This window comes from Apiospora aurea, assembly GCF_038362705.1.
Source record: "Apiospora aurea strain CBS 24483 chromosome Unknown utg000006l_segment0_segment0, whole genome shotgun sequence".
Classification (NCBI taxonomy): domain Eukaryota; kingdom Fungi; phylum Ascomycota; class Sordariomycetes; order Amphisphaeriales; family Apiosporaceae; genus Apiospora; species Apiospora aurea.
The window spans coordinates 1,377,430-1,395,377 of record NW_027117393.1 but is presented as its reverse complement, the minus strand read 5'-3'; the positions used below and the strand labels follow the sequence as shown (position 1 = coordinate 1,395,377).

Here is a 17,948-nt window from a genome sequence, read left to right as displayed (position 1 = left end):
TTGCCGTGAGATCGCGAGGGCCACTGCATTGCTGTAGCTGATAGCAATATACATATCCATCTGATTGGCCATCGACATCGCATTTTCTACGACATCGTTCAATTTCACTGGCTCAACTCAATGTAGCTTTTCACGGTAGCTTTCTTCCCCAACACTGGCAGAAGATGCAGCCAAAGCCCTGAAATCCATGTCGCAAAGTCCTTCGGTTTTCAAAGCATGCCTCCATGCTCACGGCAGCTCGATCAGGCAAACCCGGCCCCAATCTAGTGCTTCTGCGCCTCCTTCTTCGCCCTCTCCGTCGCGACCAACCGATCCAGCCGTCGAAAGGCCGGGAGCCCCTCGAAGAAGACGCTGGCGACCCAGAGGCACCACACCCCGCCGAACGCCGGCACCCGGTGCTTCGCGAGCCGCGTCTTGGCCATCCACCAGGCCTCGGTGACGTGGATCGCGAGCACGGGCACGAAGATGGCCCTGACGAGCCAGACGTAGCCCGCGACGCCGCCGAGCGCGGACGGGATGGCGGCGTCGAGCGCGTCCCAGATGGGCGTGCCGGCGCCCCGGTCGACGAGCGACACGGTCGCGGCGCAGAAGAAGTAGAACGCGACGCCGAAGAAGACGACGCAGTCGAAGCCCGCCGGCGGCGCGTACCGCTCGACGCGGATGTCGCTCAGGCCCAGGCGCTGCAGGGCGTCGCGCGACATGTCGACGAGCCGCGCGCGCGACTCGCTCAGACTCGACATGGGCGGGTCGATGGCCACGGTGTGCGTCTCGTCGCCCGACGACGGCGTCTGGATCACCAGCTTGTCCTTCGCCATATCCACGAGCTGGGCCTTGGCGGCGGCCGAGGCAGACAGGCCGTTGAAGGCGCGGAGGTAGTGCTCCAGGTCTGCCGTGTGGTCGGCGTTCACTGTTGTTGGTTCGAGGTAAGTACGACATGGATACATAGCAGGTAGTAGGTGAATTAAGGGGCTGGGATCAGATCGAAGACGTACTATGGTTTATGATGCGTGCCTTGGTGGCCGCGTCACCCTTGGAAGGACCTCCCATCCTGTGCGTATTTCCAGAATGCCGTGGACTGCTCGTCTCGTTCTTTCGCTCCCTCTTTCCTCTCTCGGGTCCTCTCAGATGCTTTTGAGTAAAGGATAATAAACACCTGTGGAATCGGTATGTGTCGTATGATCTTATGGGGAAACGGTCAAACTTCACAGCCAAATGAACATTTTGGGAGATGGAGCAGTCAAGTGCCAATCACAGCGCGGGGATTCGGGCTCATCCCCACTGAAACACCGACGAGAGGACCAGGGCCAAGCGCTTTCTTTGGGTTAGAGCCTGTAGATTTAGGGGTTAACCGTTTATTAACCCGAGTATTAGGTCCAACTGCCAACTGCGTCTGTCATCCATTTCTTGTTACCCTGACTAACAACAATTACCACCTACACACTCAGCACCATTGGCAGGAGTGGCAGTTAGTACCATACATGTCGCCAGCCATCTAGCAACTACTGCCTCAAGCATAATTCCCTGGAAGAAGTTTGGTCAGGGCATCAGGAATACTCGTCGATCGGGAAGGCTGCCCATTCTCACACATTCTCACATCGTGATCTGAAACGAGGTGCTTCAAAGTCGACAAAGCATGCTTCAACCATGTACAGATGCCGTATCGTACTTAAATAAACGCGTTTGTGTAATACACATGGGCAGAGCTTTTCAATTTTATCGCCCAAGAAAGGCAATATCGCGCTTATACATTGTGGGCCAACTGCTTCGGGAGTGCCGTGAAATCAAAATCATAATTCAACGCCTCGATGATGCCTTCTTGCCGGACATGCTCGGCAATCCTCAGGCTAACAAAGGACTTTTCGTCCCACGCGCGTCCGTACCGGGGCCCGTCCCCGGACCTAGTTGTCGTTGTGGTCATCGTCCTCTTGACCCGGATGCCGTCCGCGCACACCGTGCTCGTCCTGTCGGCGGTCCCAATCTCCGTATGCGTGGTGCCGTGGAGTCGGTCTCCCAACTCGAGCTCACCCTCGCCCGTGTCATCGGTATGCGGCTCTTTGGGGGTAAAGAACCCCGTCAGCTTACGCCGGTGACACGACGACTGCTTCGAGATCTTGGTCATGGCCGTCAGTCTGCGCTCGTCCGCATCTGGCGTCTCCGAGGCCCGCCTGAAAGAGGCATATGCATCGGGGAGGATCTGCGTCGCGAATGCGCGGATTGCCGGCAGCGAGACCACAATGACCGACACATCCACCTCAAGGGTTGTCCAGATCAAAGCATCCGTGTAGTCCCTATAACTTCGAGTCAGCTACCTCACAAACAGATCAAATCCGTCCTTGTATGCTTAGGAGTGATACCAAGCATTCCAATAGATTGAATTACTCACCATGTGGGGTTGGTAGAATTCGCCGACAGGACCAAGTAGTGCAGCCTCAAACAGGCCGAGGTCAAGATGAATATGCCCAGGAATAATACCACCGATATGGCGACCTTCTTGCGCAGACCAGCATTCAGACTCCTTATCAACGGGAGGGGTAAAGCGATGATCATGATATCTTGGCTAATGGCAAGCAGGGTCGCTGCGTAGCAGAGGCCGCTGATATCGAGACAAGTATGACTCATGGACGCATCTTTCCATCCTAGCCATATGTATGATACCGGGAGGCATTGGAAGATCTGCAAGAACACGCAGAGTACGGTCGTGGTTCCCGTGAAAATCATCATACCGAAGGCGGTCTTTCTGAACCATTCGTACGGAAACTCGCGCAGTAAGAAGCACAGCATCACTATTCTGCAAAGTCCTACGACGGCGAAGTAGAATACTCCGTCCACATACAGCACCTAGGTAAATTGTCAGTACGGCTGTTTCTTTTCTTCTTCAGTTTTGGGTCGATTTATACCTTGAGCGCTGTTGTGATAGCATCACTGTTTAACGTCCCCATATCGACGCCAAATCCTGTGAGCCTTGCTATCTGGGCGTTAGTCATGTATTTGGCAGCTATGGTTGGCAAAACCTAACATACCGTACTGGCTAAGCATTGTGAAAATCAGGAATAGGATCTGCCAACTTGTTAGCAAGTCGTGGTTCTTCATGTTGATGGTGCAGGCCAAGGGTCTTACTATGATTATAATCATGATATAGTCATCTGCTTCGTATGTGTTTAAAGTCTTCCATCTTGCGTACATCCGGATGAGAGCGCATACGAGGGTGAACAGCTCGATTGGCATGATGCCCAATAAGTCTGGCTTCCTAGAGCGTTGTGGTTTGCCACATGCTTCATCCTGTATCCTGGCAACGGCTGCAGCCGCGGTCAGAACACACTGAAGTTCATCGCGTGGAGGGGAACGTACCCAAGGACTCTTCGGTCGTGCAGCTGTTTAGCAGACAGGTTTGCAATACTTTTTGGGATCCAGGATCAGTGCAGAAACATGTCGTGTCGAGGGCCTTTGGGCAGGCCGACCCAGGTATGGATTGCACTAGGCAAGTAGTCTTGCAGGGAAAGGTCAGCAAACGGTTATATAGCACTGTGAGAAGTCTGAAGGAAATAGGCAACTTACAGCACAGACAGACAAATGTTGCGCATCCTCCAAGAGGGCCGCTCGACACACAGTGGAGAAAAGGGCCCAGAGGATCAGGAATCACTTAACGACCAGCATTTTGTTCTTTCCCGAGACGAAGGCATTCCAAAAGAAACAGAGTAGAGAAGAGGAGTGAGGTCTGTTAAGTGAGAAATTCACGAAGAAAGCCAGTTGGATCGTTCTGCTCAAACAGGAGATGTAGGCTACCTTAGATAGGTCGACACATTGCCTGTGGAGCGCACAGACGGGTATGGCAGAACGCCATGAAACCTTGAAGCCATCTCGATGATTTCGGACGCAGCCTTAACTGACCTTGCCTAGCCTCGGGGCGGCTGGTCGTTGATTGGTATCGAAGAACCCGATTTGAAGTTTTAATCTCGAAGTCATCCAGCCGCGGTAGCACGAAGCCATGGCGCACACTCTATGGGCCTCAGATGGATTGACGGTGAATTCACCGCGAAGATGTCAATTATCCTTCTCGATGCCCATTCAGTCGGTGGACTGTTCGTAGGTGGTGACTTAGTTTCTCTCTCTCTCTCACTCACTCTTTCTCTCTCGCTATCCTTATCCACCAGGTGAGGCTGGCCTGAATACAACCATGATAGGTGTCGGTGCAGTTGGTTTGTCTCCATGATGGTAGCTCGCTATGATCTCTTCCGGCAGACTAGGTGTTCGACTAATACGGGCGAGTTGTGGCCAAGGGAAATGCCAGCCACAGCGCAGACGGGAAAGTCTAAAAGAGGTATCCATTGAAAGACGTTACAGACTTACAATCCTCACAGGCCACACGATGCCGTCGGCGCGACTGCTGAGTGGGTGCCCTACCTCATCCAAACACCGATCGCGCTAATGCAGCCCATCGCGACAGAGTTTCGTCCTAAGGAGACGGAATCAGGGGACACGAACTCCAGTGGCGCTGGGGGTCGGATGATTCTTGGGGGTTACGAAATCAGCGAGGCAACGGCCAGGAGGCCCGACTACCTACGGTTCAGGGCAGCGGCGAGACAGCGCCAAGTGCTTGTAGCCTTCATTTGATAGGCCAAGACGGGGCCAGGCTAATAGTGCTTTCCATCGACAAAGTTCAGGGAAATGAAAGGATCCTCGCAGCCTCTCCCTCTTTCTCGCCGCATTGGACGGTGGCGTAATAGAGAATTTCTCGGCGGCTCAACAAGGGGTTCTCTGGAAGGATGGAAGGGTAGGGGCTTGTCTGAGGTCGAATGCGGGATGCACATTAGTCTGGCAGAGGCGCGAGCCTGCATACATGTACGTCTGGTCTGGTTGAATGGTCCCAGGTGGGATAAGTAGGTAGTTATTCCACACAACCTGGGGCCAGTGTCACAGGTAAAGATCGTTGGGACAGAACGCAGCTGCCGCGAGAAGTGTAATAGGAACGGGGTTCGGTTAGGCGTGCGAAACTCGACCACTTCTCAATCACCACATACTCTAGAAATGGGCCAACACTGGGACGTAATATTCTTTGTTTTTGTTTTTATCTTCTTCTTCTTCTTTTTCAGGGTCTGATGTACAATATATGGTAGGTTTTCAAGCTTATGATAGGATATGCGCCGCGGGTCTGTGATTCAAGTATACATCCCGAAACGGCGAACAGACCGAATCATCACTATAGCGCTGGTATTGAAATTGTTGTATTCGCGATCCCATCTGGGAATTCACGACGAAGCAATCACAAACTCTGCAACAACAACGCCATCTGGAAAACAAAATTTGAAAGGAGACCCGTTCACTCCACAGTCTGGTTCCTATTCTAACAGTATGGACTGAGACCCATATTCAGCACGACTGCGGACTTCTTGCCATTGTATCGCCCTGTTTACAAGTAATGTACGTGATAAAGAAGATAGGGAAAACGAAACTGTCCCGAGCCCAACGATCATTCAAAACAATGCTCACTATCGCCCAGCCAGCTTGAGGCAAGAAAAGCACAACTTGGAACCACAGCCATCTGCTAGGCCTTACACGTCTTCTCGCAACCTGTACACCCCTTCCCAGGCGTCCTCGTCTCGCCGCCCGCCACGACAGCCGGGCCCGGGTTGACATAGGAGTTGACCTTGGCGTGGATATTGATCATGACGCCCGCGTCGTTCGCCTTGATAGCTCCCGGGAACTTGACCCCCGCCGGGACCGACCCTCCACCGCTGCCGCTGCCACCACCGCCCGCGATCGTCAACTGATAGCACGAGATGTAGAACTGGGCCCCGCCCGCCTGTCCCGCGGTATGCAGCGCAATGACCTCGGCGCGCAGGAGGTAATCGCCCGCCGGCGTATCGGGCGGGATCGTGACGTCCATGCGGCCGCAGCAAGCATTGAGGTCCTTGACGCCCCACTGGTCATTATCGCCCGCGCTGTACCCGCCGCCACCACCACCACCACCACCACCACCGCCCGCGGCGGGCGCCCAGGCGTCGGCGAAGATCTTGTACCAGGCCGCGGACCCGTCGGCCCGGCTCGCGTCGTCCACCTTGCTGAGGTAGACGTTGACGGGCCCGTAGTGGGCGCCGCCGATGGCCTCGTTGCGGCAGTTGCGGTCCCCGGGCTGCTGGTGCATCTCGACCGTCACCGTCGACCCGGGCGCCGCCGCGCACTTGCCCGACACGCCCCGGGACCCGCCGGCGTTGCACCGCATGTCGGCGCTGCCGACGTTGGTGACGGGGTTGTTGGAGCCTGGCATGCGCACGCAGGTCGACCCGTGGAAGGACACACACAGTCAGTTAGCAGTCGGTTTGGAAATATCCGAGGCATACGCAGTGGTAGTGATAGACAGTAGGAGCAAGCTGTTTAAAACAGAGAAGAAAGACTTATCTGATCTTTTCCATCAACCCATAGCTGCTGGAAGATGGCGTGTGCTGTAGCCTGGCTGGCAAAAGCCTCCAGCATGTAGAATCCTGGCCTCATGTTGGTGATAGCGATCTTCACTACAAGTTGGGAAGTTGACGTGGACGTGTGTACCTTCTTCCAAGAGGGAAATGCCGTCCAGAGAGTGGCTATATATATATATATATATATATATCTCACTTGACCACGTTGGACAACTATATGCTTCAAGTAACTTCCAGGTCCCGTGTATCATGTAGTTGATTGTTGCAATAAGCCAAAGCGATGGGATTGGGTGGGCGATACGCACAACCCTGCCGGCTAATACCCCAGATTCCCCTGGAAGCCAATCATGCCAGTTCATATGCCGGCATTAGGAAGATTTGCCTATTCTGGCAGGTCACAGTGACTCGGTCTAGACTGTTGTCCATTGAGGTCATATTTCGAGATTATTTGATCCTAATTCTGGTCTCAGCTGGTGTGGCTGCCAATATACCACCTGCTGCTCCTCGGTAAGCATGTATGGCAGAGTGTTTGGGTATTATTTCGCGCGAGGTGTGAGCTCCTAGGGTTTCTGTCTTAGTAGGCAGTACATGGAATTCTTACTTTCACTGAATGGGCCGAAAATTGAACCGTTGATAATATGCTGTCTATTAGAATTTGTAAGCACGAATAGGGGCACCACCTCAGCCTATTAGGCGTCAGGCAAGCCATTTCCCAACCCTCCAGCTCATCTTTGTTATCCCCATCTACTCGTCGTATATCTTCTCGTTGCTGTTGTAATTGTCAGTATAGCCAATAGTAAAGTCCCACAGAGCGAGCGACTTACAAGGTCTCGTTGAACTTCTCCCGCCCCTCGGCTTCCTTGTTGACGAATATGCTGACGCTGGTACCACCGCACACAAAGTCACCAAAGCCATCGTCGCCGATTGTCACCTCGCGATCAGACCAGCCGAGCACATCAGTCCACACCTCGCCGGCGTGTATTTCGCCCACATGCATCTTCTTCTCGCCGGGGCCGGCGTTGCTTATTACGACAGCGCAGCCGTATTTCCGATCCCACGTGCCGTAACGGACCCAGCCGAGACAGGTGGCGTAATCGAAGTAGTCCTGCTGCTTGCCGTACGAATAGAGCTTGCGAGCCAGGACGAGCTTTGGCAGGGCGCCGCCACATGAAGGCGGGAAAGGGTGCTCTCCTTGGGGATCGATACCGTAGAGATCGCCATACCACAGACAGGGGTAGCCCTGGTCTCGAAGCAGAATGAGAGCGTACGCCAGCGGCTTGAACCAGCCCTCAATTGGGGCTTCAAGTGCTTGGTAAGGCTGGGTGTCGTGATCTGCAAGCATTGGGGAAATGGTTAGTTGCTGTAAGGTAAACGAACCCTTCGTAGATGAGGCGGCAACTTACTCATGACAAGAGTCACAGCGTTGACTGGCATGACAGATACCAACGTGTCGTCAAAGACTTTTCGCAAGTCTGCGCCGCTAGTCTTGCTGATCTCGCTGAAGTTGTAGACGAGTGGCGCGTCGAACAGAGAGAACTTCTTATGCATGCTCTCCAGATACCGCGTCATGTCATCCAGAGAATCCTTCCAGAACTCGCCGACGAAGAACCAGCCTTCGCCGTACTTTTCGTCCATCAGTGTGATGAATTTGCGAAGGAAGTCTTGGCTGTAGTGCTTGATGGCGTCGAAGCGGATGCCCTTGAGAGGCAGTGTCTGGGCCAGCCATCTACCCCAGTTGAGGACGTCACTTTCGACCTCAGGATGGGCGTAGTCCAGGTCAGAGCCCATGAGGAAATCGCTAGGAAGAAATGTTAGTCCACCAACTTGTGCATAGGCAGGGATGAGATTGGTGCTTGTCGTACTAATTTCCATTTTCGTCGTCGACATCACCAGCTTTGGCCCAGCCATGGGATTTGTCACCCGCAATCTTGTAAATACCAGTCTTTTTATTGATGGCATTATAGTCCACACCGCTGAAATGATACCAGTGGTATTTCAGATTGCTGTACTTCTCTCCTCTGCCGGGGAAATCGAAGCCAACCCAGGCCTCGATCTCGTACTTGTCGTTGATCTCCTGGTTGCGGTCATCCGGGTCAACTTCTATAGCCTCGCACTTCTCCTTGCGGTCGGCGGCGAAGCGGTGGTTCAAGACTGCATCGAAGTAGATGCCAACATCGTTGTCCTTAGCCGTCTGGCACATCTTCATCAGCTCGTCCTTGGTGCCCCATTTGGTGGCAACGCCGCCTTTCTGGTCGAATTCGCCCAGATCGTACAAGTCATAGACATCGTAACCATTTCCCTTAGAGGACGATCCTTTGCATCTATACTTCACCGTCAGAAACGCGAGCGTTATCTATCACGGAGTTGCGGGGACTCTTACGCAGGGGGATCCAGATGTTGTCCACACCGAAGTGTTTCAGTTGCGGAATATGCTTATCGAGTCGAACCCAGTGCTTCTGGTCGGCAGGCACATACCACTCGAAGCCCTGAAGCATCGTCATGTTTTCGGGCGTGGGCTTCTGTTCCTCCGCCATATTGAGTAATTTCGCGGGACGCCGATATTACGTGGTAACGAGTAGATATAATTATATTAGAGATCTCAAGGCGACCATTATTGTGCAGAGCCAAAAAAAAATATGATAAAGAGAACTGAGAAGCGAATCAGCTACATGTGGGATGAAGTGGTAGCAAGCCGACAGGGCGGTGACTTTATGTAGGCAGACGGATCCATCTGATGATATCTTACCCGTCTCAAGTCTGTCAACTTAGTTCTTACGTATGCCGATTAGAATATTGAGCAACCTGTTTATTCCAAGTTTTAGCTAGTCGTACATGTGCAGCTAAGCAGGCAAGCTGCATCCATTCATCCTTGATGGATGTCAGCTATCACTCCTGCACTTGATAGGACCCAATTGCACATGCCAGTAATCATCACTACCTACCTGCGGCAGGCGGCAGGCGGCTTCGGTAGAGTGACAGGAGGAAAGCCACGCGATTACCACCTGGCTGGACAGGATGCGGGATGTAAGAGTTACCGCAGGCTTGGACAGATCCAGCCAAACTCTGGGCCAACCAGCTGCCCTAGCCTCCTTGCGCCCACGTCGCTTATGCAGCTTGCTTGCACCCTGAACGAGTCTAGACCATCCAAGTCAGGAACGCCGCCTGTACTACCGCAGCTTTTTGATTGGAAGTGGTGCGACCATCGAAACGAGATTGACAGAAGAGGCAGGGGCACTGGGGGTTGTTGCAATGACGACATTCCCCTTTCTCGACATGGGAAAATCTGACGGTCAAGGAGAGAGAGTACATGCATGCCACGCATTAGGAATGACACCGACAGTGGGCAGCTGTCTAGGTAATCACATTGAACAATACGACTGAGACAGCTGAGCATGTGAGTGATTGATTGCCCCTGAAGTCGACGTCTTTTGGTCTCAAAAAAGCGAGGGAACTATCACTGGTATGACGTCAGAGTGCTGATGCTAGGGATCCGTGGCCGGAGCCAAGAGACAGCAACGGGTACGAGACCAATCAGCCGTGTCAATGAATTATTCCATATAAAAAAAATACTCCGTATGTCGACGTTACTTCTGTGATGCAGGGAATCCATAATATACAATTGGCAGGTTAGGCAAAGTAGGTGGCAATTGGGTGGCTCGGGTTCAGGTGTGTGCCCAATCGAGTCGGTGTGGTGGTTTTTGGTGGTTTTTGTGGTGGTTGGGTGCAGGTGGGTTGATCTGACAACCGCTAGAGGAGGTCGGGGTAAACAAACCTGCAAGTCGACCCTCCCTCCCACCAACCAAGAAGCACCGCTCGCTTATGGGCAGAGACATTCCACTCAATCAGGACACGCCAGCTCATCGTATCCCGGCACCACCTTGCACAATTTCACTTGTCTCGAACCATTGGGACACACGGGCTTGCAGTCGAACCCCGTTGCCCGAGTTGCCGCTTAAAGTCAATCCCCCAGGTTGATGGACATTAAGTCCATAGGTAACCTAAACTGAGTTTCGCTACGACTCCCACTCGCTGCCCCCATATGCCAAAACCCAGACCCGATCTCGACTTTGATATCTACGTCGACCCTTCTTGCCAGAGCGATTGCGATTCAATGGAAGACGAGACCAAATCTCCCCAGCCCGCTGAAGCTGAAGCTGCACAAATTGCGCCGGAAGAAGTTCCGCCGACAGAGACCAACGCCGACGAGACGGACAACATTCCCCACGACGACGCTGATGCCAGTATAATACCGGACGAGGCAGACGAGGCCACCTCAACTGACGATACCACCGCGCCACCCGAGGAAACGAATGAACCGATGGAGGACGACAAGCCTGGTCACGACACGGAGGGCGACGACACGTCCACCATCTTGCCCAGCATTGAGGATGATGATCTTGCTGCCGAAGACACAAATGGGTATAGTCCAACCTCGTCTCGGCGGCCCTCCACGCGAACAGAAGAGCTGATGCAAGCTGCTGCTAGGGATAACATCGACCACGAGCATGACCATGCGGACGACTCCGACGCATATCACGATGAAGGCGAGGCCGCTCGAGCCGACGACGAAGGTGCTGACAGCAGTTCCCAGCAAGGTGTAGATGAAGATGTTTTCAGTGAGAGAAGCCCTCGAAGCTCTCTGGGGTCCTACGATGGCGGCTCCGGATCCGCAAAGGGGACCGATGTTCCTGACAATATCACAGTCGCTACCAGGACTCCTCGCGTATCAGATATCTCGCAATACTCCTCCCACTACGACAAAGACGACTATGTCCCGACCACGCGCGGCAAATCTCGCCCCGCTTTCAGGACTCCCTCCGATATCCGAGCTATGCAGATGGCATCACCTCCTCCGTCTGTCTATGGATCTGGATCAATACCTGTTGCCTCCCCTCGCTCAACCAACAAGAAATTCCCTACAGTTTCACGTCTCGGCAGCCCGGCCGGCTCGGTACAATATTCGCCCAAGAACAGGACACCTTCTCGTTTCAAAGTGAAGCAAGAAGCCCCCCTTAATTCTTCTCCATGCCACTCTGCTACCGCTGAGGTGGATGTGGGCTGACATCATTGACGGCCTGGATAGCTCCAGATATGAGCGAGGATGCCAAGTTGCTACGTGACTCGTGGCGTCTGCTCCAAGATTGCGTGGGGGATACAGTGGTGGAGAGAGGTATCTTGCTGGGCCATCCCCAGAATGACTATGAGGTTTTGGAGGAGCGCCTACTCGAGGCTCTAGAACTCCCCATGCGTCGCCGGGCAAGGATACTGGAATGTGGGCACTACCTCGGCCCTGCCAACGAGAAGACGATTGGCGAGGACGAAGACAGTGAGGACGATTACGATATGGTTCGTTCACAAGCCAAGCACCATTGGTGCAACACATGCAAACATGAGATTCGTTACGAGTCCCTTGGCCCCGGTAAGATCTTCCGAGTCAAAGTCTACGCGAGTAATGGTCTTATGAAGGCCGGCGCCTGGGCCGCTTGCTGGAAGGAGATGGAGCGTGTGGACATCGAGCTCGAGCCGGTCGTCCTGCCGGCCGTACAGGACGAGCTTGTGCGTCTTGCAGCGGCCCGCGAAGAACGGGTGGCTGCGAAGCAACGGGAGTTCGACGTCGTATCGAACATTGTGCATCAGATGGAGGAAGAGCAGCGAGACCAACCATCGGGCCTTCATGCCCACATAGACACATCTGCTTCTCGTCGCGGGTCTGTGGATACTCGCAGGTCGTTTGCCGGAGACCGTCCCGAGTCCGTATATTCTCGTGGCAGGTCGTTAGGTGGAGCGCGTCCCGAGTCAGCGTATTCCCGCAAGCCGTTCGCCGAGGAGCGTCCCGGGTCTGCATATTCTCGCAGCCCGTTGGCCGAGGAGCGTCACCAATCCGTACATTCTCGCAAATCGTTGAGCGAAGAACGCAGGCTCCGCGAGGAGGCACGTATGCGCGAGGTCTACGGCTCGACACCTGAGCCTGATTATGCTGCCTCCGAAGCCCATCACGACTCCTTCGCCACCAAACCCTCTTCGCCCGCGCCTGCTAGGGACCCGTCATACGAGCGCAAAGGACCTCGGCGTCAACCTGGCCAGGCCGACTCTCTGCCAGAGCTCCTGCTACAGTCTGTTCGCGTGGTGTTGCGAGACTCCAAGAACATCATTATTCTTGCACTTGGTGTCATTGCTGTTCTGCTTGCGATGCGCCATGCGCCTGAAATGCAACGCTCTGAGGATGATTGGTTTGATGTTAGCAGTGTTCCTAGGGTGCGCGTCCCTGAAGTTCCTATCCATCCAGTACAGGTTCGGGCCTATGTCCCCGAGGTGCAACATGCCGAACTTCCGCAACCGATAGCTTCACAGCAGGCTCAAGGTTCTTACACCCCTTCGGTGCAAGCAACCGCTACTCAGGAGGTACCCCTGAACACCCCTGAGGTCCCTGAGACAGCGGCATCTTCCAGTGAAGCCGCGGCGGACCAGGAGCCTCAAGCAACTCTTGAACATTCTGCTGAGCAACCACAAGCTACCCAAGAAGCGGCTGAGGTTCAGACTGAGGAGTCCGAGAAGTCCGAGAAGTCCGAGAAGGAGGAGGGCATCGAAATTGTAAAGGAGAAGAAGGTGGTACGAGTGGTTGAGACTGTGACGGAGACAGAGACTGTCAAGGTCACGGCGACGGCAACTTATACAGATTCGGAGGAGACGTCAATGACAACATCCACGGATTCGGAAGAGATGCCGACCGCTACTGTCGAGGCTGCAGCTGGCGAGCCGAGCGAGGATGCCACCCAGGAAGGCGAGTCAACTCAGGAGGCCGAGTCAACTCAGGAGGCCGAGCCAACTCAGGCGGCAGAGTCTACTCAGGCGGCAGAGTCTACTCAGGAGGCCGAGTCGCTCGAGACACCCATCGTTGAGTCGGTGAATGAGAAGACAAATGAAGAGGCCAACACAGAAGAGCCTGCTGCAGAAGACATGCCCGCAGCCTCTGAGACTGATGCCGAATAAAGTAACAAGTTGGCAGCCTATGGATGGGTATGTCGGTATACGGGATATGATAGACTACTTGATTATTGAGGGATGCAGATACGGGACAAAGATGTAATGAAGAAAACACGACGATAAACATTGTTTCTCTTTCTATCACGAGCTCAGGATACCACCTCTGGTTTGCATATTGAGACCAAGTAGATAGCCAAATTGAAATGTAACAACAGCAACAACGTTCGATCTCTCTCCTTTTCCCCTGTGATGTGGCATTGCCTTCTGCTTCTACTACTCGTGGTAATATAAGCAATCGTTTGTCTTCCAAGTTGCATTGGCAATCTTGATGACTTCCAATTGCTCTTGTCATTTAGATGTTACTTCTGGCAAGAGCAATGCGCGTATAACGTGAATACAATGACCTATTCGATTCTGTCCATGGATGTGCTTGATCACACGCAGTTTGCCAACTGCATTATTGTCACCTCTTCACATATCTCAGCTATTTGTTGTGAATATAATATACTGCCCATTCTTGGACATGGATGTTCCTGTATTCACCTTCTCACTTGGACTGTATATAAACGCGCACAAACCTCGTGGCTACACCGTGTCCCCTTTTTTATATCAGACATAAAGAACATAACATACTTAAATCACAATAGTAACTTAAACACAGAAAACCCACATATACACATCTATCATGGAACCTCCAAACACAGAACATCAGAATCCCACCACGATCCTCTACACGCCGCCTCCTGTCCGAGGCCCGATGGAGGTCTGGAAGGAGATCCCCAGCGTAACCGTGACAGAAGTCACAGACCAGGAGCCTCCGCCGCCTCAGCCACAGCCTCAGGGCACCAACACAACGACCACCGCAGCACTTCGTGGTGGCAGCGAGGATGTCTATGGTGACTATTATGACTGCTGCGAAGGGTGCTGCTCGACCATGGTCATCTGCCTGCGCTGCTGGCTCTGCTGTGGCTGCCACTACGACGATGACGACTAAGCAGGTGATATGCTCAATGGAGAGGCCAAGTATCGCCAATAATGGACAGCTTTGGCTTGGGATTTCTTCGGTAGTAGCATGGCGACGATCCCCTCTTCTTGCCGCTTAGTAGCATTTGCATACAATGATGATAGCATCTTAGGGCTGAATACGTAGTCTGAGAACAGCAAAAACTCGGTTCAACTAGAAAGGTGATTAGCAATCATCATTGTTTCCTTCCCAAACCATTGAAATTGGTAACCCCTATCCATTGGTGATATGTGGAGTGGCGGCAACAGCCGACCGAAATGGACTGTACCGTAGCAGCTGGCGAAAGGGGCTGTTGACTAGAAGTCAGAGGCAGAGGGGAAAGTAGAGATCGAGGCCGCTATGTTGTGACAGGTAGATAGATATTGAAAGCAGCCTTCGAAATCGCAACAAAACAACAAGATAATCACTTGGGTGGTGAGCTCCAGGGGCTGGTACAGAAACGTCGTGGGAAATGGGAAATGTCCTTTCATTGATGATGCAAGTCTCCTTAGCAAGCAGAAAACTGTACATGACGGGGGAGGCGGTTGAGAGCAAGCATCGTAGTCAAAGAACATAGCAGCAGCTGTGATCGGCAGGAAGGCTTCGACGTCTAAAGGACAAGACAAAAAAGCTGCCGAGTCATGAGTAAATGCTTCGAATTAGTATAACTCGCTTAGATGCCCCTGACTCCGACCAATGCTAGGTATATATGTCTATGCTATATGAAGCACCGAGATTTGGTTCGTAAAAAAAAGCCACGAAAATATATATAGTAAAAACAAATCAGCAGCCGCCGGAAAAAACTCCCCTCAGTTTCATGATTCTCATTTCAGGTCATTTCTTCAGGCCTGGACGGGATAGTCGGCCATGCCGGAATACGGCAGGACATCGCCCATGCATCCCGGACAGGCGCGATTCGAGGTGCAACGACCGTGCTGCTCGCAGTGCCACTCGCTGCTGGGGGAGCACATGCGGCACTCGCGGCAGTGCTCCCAGGCGTCCATGGGCACCCACTGTCCGCGGCAAAAGCTGTAGTTGTAGCCATGAAAATCGTTGGCGTTGCAGTTCCCCAGCGCGCCGCGGAGGAGCTCGTATTCCAATTTTTCCCGGTCTTCCTTGAGCTTTTTTGCCTTTGAGTTCTTCGCCTTGATCCACCGGTCTTCCCAGTCCTTGAAGGCTTTTGTGTTGGCCTTGATGTTGGCCCACGACTTGTCATCATACAGCAGCATGTCTACCATGAGGTCGACGTCGAGTTCTTCTACATTCGGCTGGTTCGAGAGCCACGTCGCGAAACAGGCGTTTGCATCGCAGGGCTTGGGAAATCTGGCGGCGGGCCCGAAGAAGGCCGTCAAGTCCTGGAAAGGGTTTCCGCAAGCCGTCCCGCAGGAGCAGTGCTTACCACACCTGCGTCCATATTTACTACAGGCGCACGATGTGCAGGCCTTTTTCTTTCCCCGCCCTTTCTTACACGCGCACTTGGATTCTGGCGGGTTCGAGGATTCGTCCGGTAGGTGGGATTCCATTTGCATGTGCTGAGTGATGGGTTAAAAAGAGAGATTCAAACAAAATAACGCCTGCCCCGTGCCAAGGGCTACTTACCTCGGATATCCCCTGCTCTAGTTCGCCCTGGGCGTCTTCGATGCCAATATCCTCCTGAAGTGGGGTCTGGGGAAGTTGGCGCGTGCCATGTTCGGGCGTCTGGCTCGGAGGCGGGCTATACTGTGGGTTCACGGTGGGCTCCGGGTAGGACACGGCATGGCCTTGAAATATGGCGGCATGTGCCGCGGGTTGGGAGCTATACGACTCGCCGCCGAAGTGATGGGGCAGGGTGTGCTGCAGTATCGGCGTCGAAGGGTGCTGCTCCTGCGGGGGGAGAATAGGCGCCAGGCACGCCGGAGCCCGAATGGGAAACCTTCATCTGAGCATACGAACCGTTCTGCATGCTGTTGCTCCTCGGCTGGCCGTAGGGGCTCCCGAGACCGCCATTGTGGGCGTGTGCTTGGCCGTATGCGACGTTGTAGGCCGAGAGGGCGCGGGGGTCATAGGACTGCTGGTAGACGGGAGAAGGGGCGCCGGTGAAGGGCTCGCCAGGGTAGCCGTTGGAGGCGGCATCTAGTGTCGAATAGGCGGCATAGTCGGGAACGCCAGCGGTCGGGGTCTGGCGGCCGGAGGCGACGGCCAGGGCGGCGTAGCTGGCATTGTTGTAGACGGTAGGGTTGTAGAGGCTGAGGTTGGAGACGCTGGCGTTGTTGATGCTGGGCGAGTGCCGGAGAGCGGGCGCCGTGGTCTGCGGGGTCGCACTGATGAACTCGGACGTGTTGGAGCGAATGCGCTTGCCCGAGTGTGGCGGTTGTGCCATGCCTATGCCCATGGCACACACACACACTGTACTGCTCTCACACAGACGGGGTGCGCGGGAGGCAGGTGGCAGTTGGCCTGTCGGAAGGGGGTGGGAGAATCCAAACAAAAAATAAAATAAAACCAAAATCAAAATCGGGAGGCAGACACGGAGAGAGGGAAGTTCCCTCGCGCTACCGTCTGCTACTGCTGGGCGAGACGAATTGACGCATTGGGATCGTTCGATGCTGGGAATTGGATGGATGGGATTGGTATTCTTGCTGCCAGTTGGGTTCCGCCAATTGAGAGTGCACGTCGTTCAACCTCTCCCCCAGTCCGATAGAAAGTAGAGACAAGAGAAAGGACCAAAAGAGGCAGAAGGGATAAGGGAGAGAGAAAAAAATAAGTTATCACAATTTGACTGATCGGCCAGCCCCCAAATGGACGATACGCTGCAGAATTGGTACATAGATCCAGAGCGCCTATCGGTTGAGCCCCGCCAATTCAGCGAGCGAGTGTGCAACCCCCCCCTGCTCCTTTTCCTGCCAATCCCACTACTAAACTCCCCTCCCGCTCTCTAGGTCAGTTAAGGGTTGTGTGGTGTGGTGTGGTCGTTAGGGGGCTTGGGGGCTTGTTATTTACATGTACTTATTAGGTCAGGCAGGCTATTCTGTTCGTTTGTTCGCGGTGCTACTTACCCAAAGTACTAATAAGTCACGACCGCGGGCAGTTAGTACCTTGCCTGTCTTCCTGTCAAAAGTCCATTCCGCCGCCGCCCCCCTACGGCCTAAGCCTAAGGCCCAAGGCCCCAAGCAACTTACTTGGCAAATAGAGGGGCGGCGGTTTTTCCCAAATCCACATCTACGCTCTCTCAAATGCAGTGGACTGGGAATCCTCGCCCTTCAATGCAAGCTTCGTCACCTCCCAGTGCAGCAGGGCTTTTGTCGGCATATGTAGCATGGGATTTTATATCGGCCCGGCCTGGCCTTTTCTGCCTTCTCCCCTTCTTTTCTTCTCACAGCTGCAATGCTGTACTTCCTGCTGCTGCGGCTGCTGCTGCTGCAGTGCTGCAATGCTACCGGAAGTACATCCCATTCCTGCCATTCCATCCATCCCTTGGTCACGTACCTACATTGGATTGGATTGACATTGCAACGCCTCGAATGGGCGTTCTGGTCCATTTCCCGCTCTGCAGACACCTGAGACGAATC

General features: G+C 53.7%; 8 protein-coding genes across 8 annotated transcripts; 3 read left to right on the top strand and 5 right to left on the bottom strand.

The window, feature by feature from the left end:
- Positions 1-263: 263 nt before the first annotated feature.
- On the bottom strand, positions 264-1,047 carry PG986_009038 (uncharacterized protein; the record flags this gene model as incomplete). Its single annotated transcript, XM_066845260.1, has 2 exons — positions 264-907; positions 993-1,047. The coding sequence occupies 2 exons, from the start codon at positions 1,045-1,047 to the stop codon at positions 264-266; spliced, it is 699 nt and encodes a 232-aa protein (XP_066697658.1).
- A 694-nt stretch (positions 1,048-1,741) lies between these two features.
- Positions 1,742-3,472, bottom strand: PG986_009037 (uncharacterized protein; the record flags this gene model as incomplete). The annotated part of the gene is made up of 5 exons (XM_066845259.1): positions 1,742-2,288; positions 2,384-2,838; positions 2,898-2,995; positions 3,021-3,296; positions 3,349-3,472. Coding segments are annotated over 5 exons (1,500 nt in total), but the record flags the coding sequence as incomplete, so codon positions are not given.
- Positions 3,473-5,542: 2,070 nt separating this feature from the next.
- PG986_009036 (uncharacterized protein) lies at positions 5,543-6,489 on the bottom strand (the record flags this gene model as incomplete). Its single annotated transcript, XM_066845258.1, has 2 exons — positions 5,543-6,258; positions 6,393-6,489. The coding sequence occupies 2 exons, from the start codon at positions 6,487-6,489 to the stop codon at positions 5,543-5,545; spliced, it is 813 nt and encodes a 270-aa protein (XP_066697656.1).
- A 668-nt stretch (positions 6,490-7,157) lies between these two features.
- PG986_009035 (alpha-amylase) lies at positions 7,158-8,947 on the bottom strand (the record flags this gene model as incomplete). Its single annotated transcript, XM_066845257.1, has 5 exons — positions 7,158-7,182; positions 7,238-7,745; positions 7,817-8,211; positions 8,276-8,726; positions 8,794-8,947. 5 exons carry the CDS (start codon positions 8,945-8,947, stop codon positions 7,158-7,160), a joined length of 1,533 nt encoding a protein of 510 aa, XP_066697655.1.
- Positions 8,948-10,452: 1,505 nt separating this feature from the next.
- PG986_009034 (Pathway-specific nitrogen regulator) lies at positions 10,453-11,475 on the top strand (the record flags this gene model as incomplete). The annotated part of the gene is made up of 1 exon (XM_066845256.1): positions 10,453-11,475. The coding sequence occupies one exon, from the start codon at positions 10,453-10,455 to the stop codon at positions 11,473-11,475; it is 1,023 nt and encodes a 340-aa protein (XP_066697654.1).
- Positions 11,476-11,504: 29 nt separating this feature from the next.
- Positions 11,505-13,403, top strand: PG986_009033 (uncharacterized protein; the record flags this gene model as incomplete). The annotated part of the gene is made up of 1 exon (XM_066845255.1): positions 11,505-13,403. The coding sequence occupies one exon, from the start codon at positions 11,505-11,507 to the stop codon at positions 13,401-13,403; it is 1,899 nt and encodes a 632-aa protein (XP_066697653.1).
- Positions 13,404-14,082: 679 nt separating this feature from the next.
- On the top strand, positions 14,083-14,391 carry PG986_009032 (uncharacterized protein; the record flags this gene model as incomplete). The annotated part of the gene is made up of 1 exon (XM_066845254.1): positions 14,083-14,391. The coding sequence occupies one exon, from the start codon at positions 14,083-14,085 to the stop codon at positions 14,389-14,391; it is 309 nt and encodes a 102-aa protein (XP_066697652.1).
- Positions 14,392-15,242: 851 nt separating this feature from the next.
- Positions 15,243-16,771, bottom strand: PG986_009031 (uncharacterized protein; the record flags this gene model as incomplete). Its single annotated transcript, XM_066845253.1, has 3 exons — positions 15,243-15,932; positions 16,000-16,263; positions 16,313-16,771. The coding sequence occupies 3 exons, from the start codon at positions 16,769-16,771 to the stop codon at positions 15,243-15,245; spliced, it is 1,413 nt and encodes a 470-aa protein (XP_066697651.1).
- Between the last annotated feature and the right edge of the window lie 1,177 nt (positions 16,772-17,948).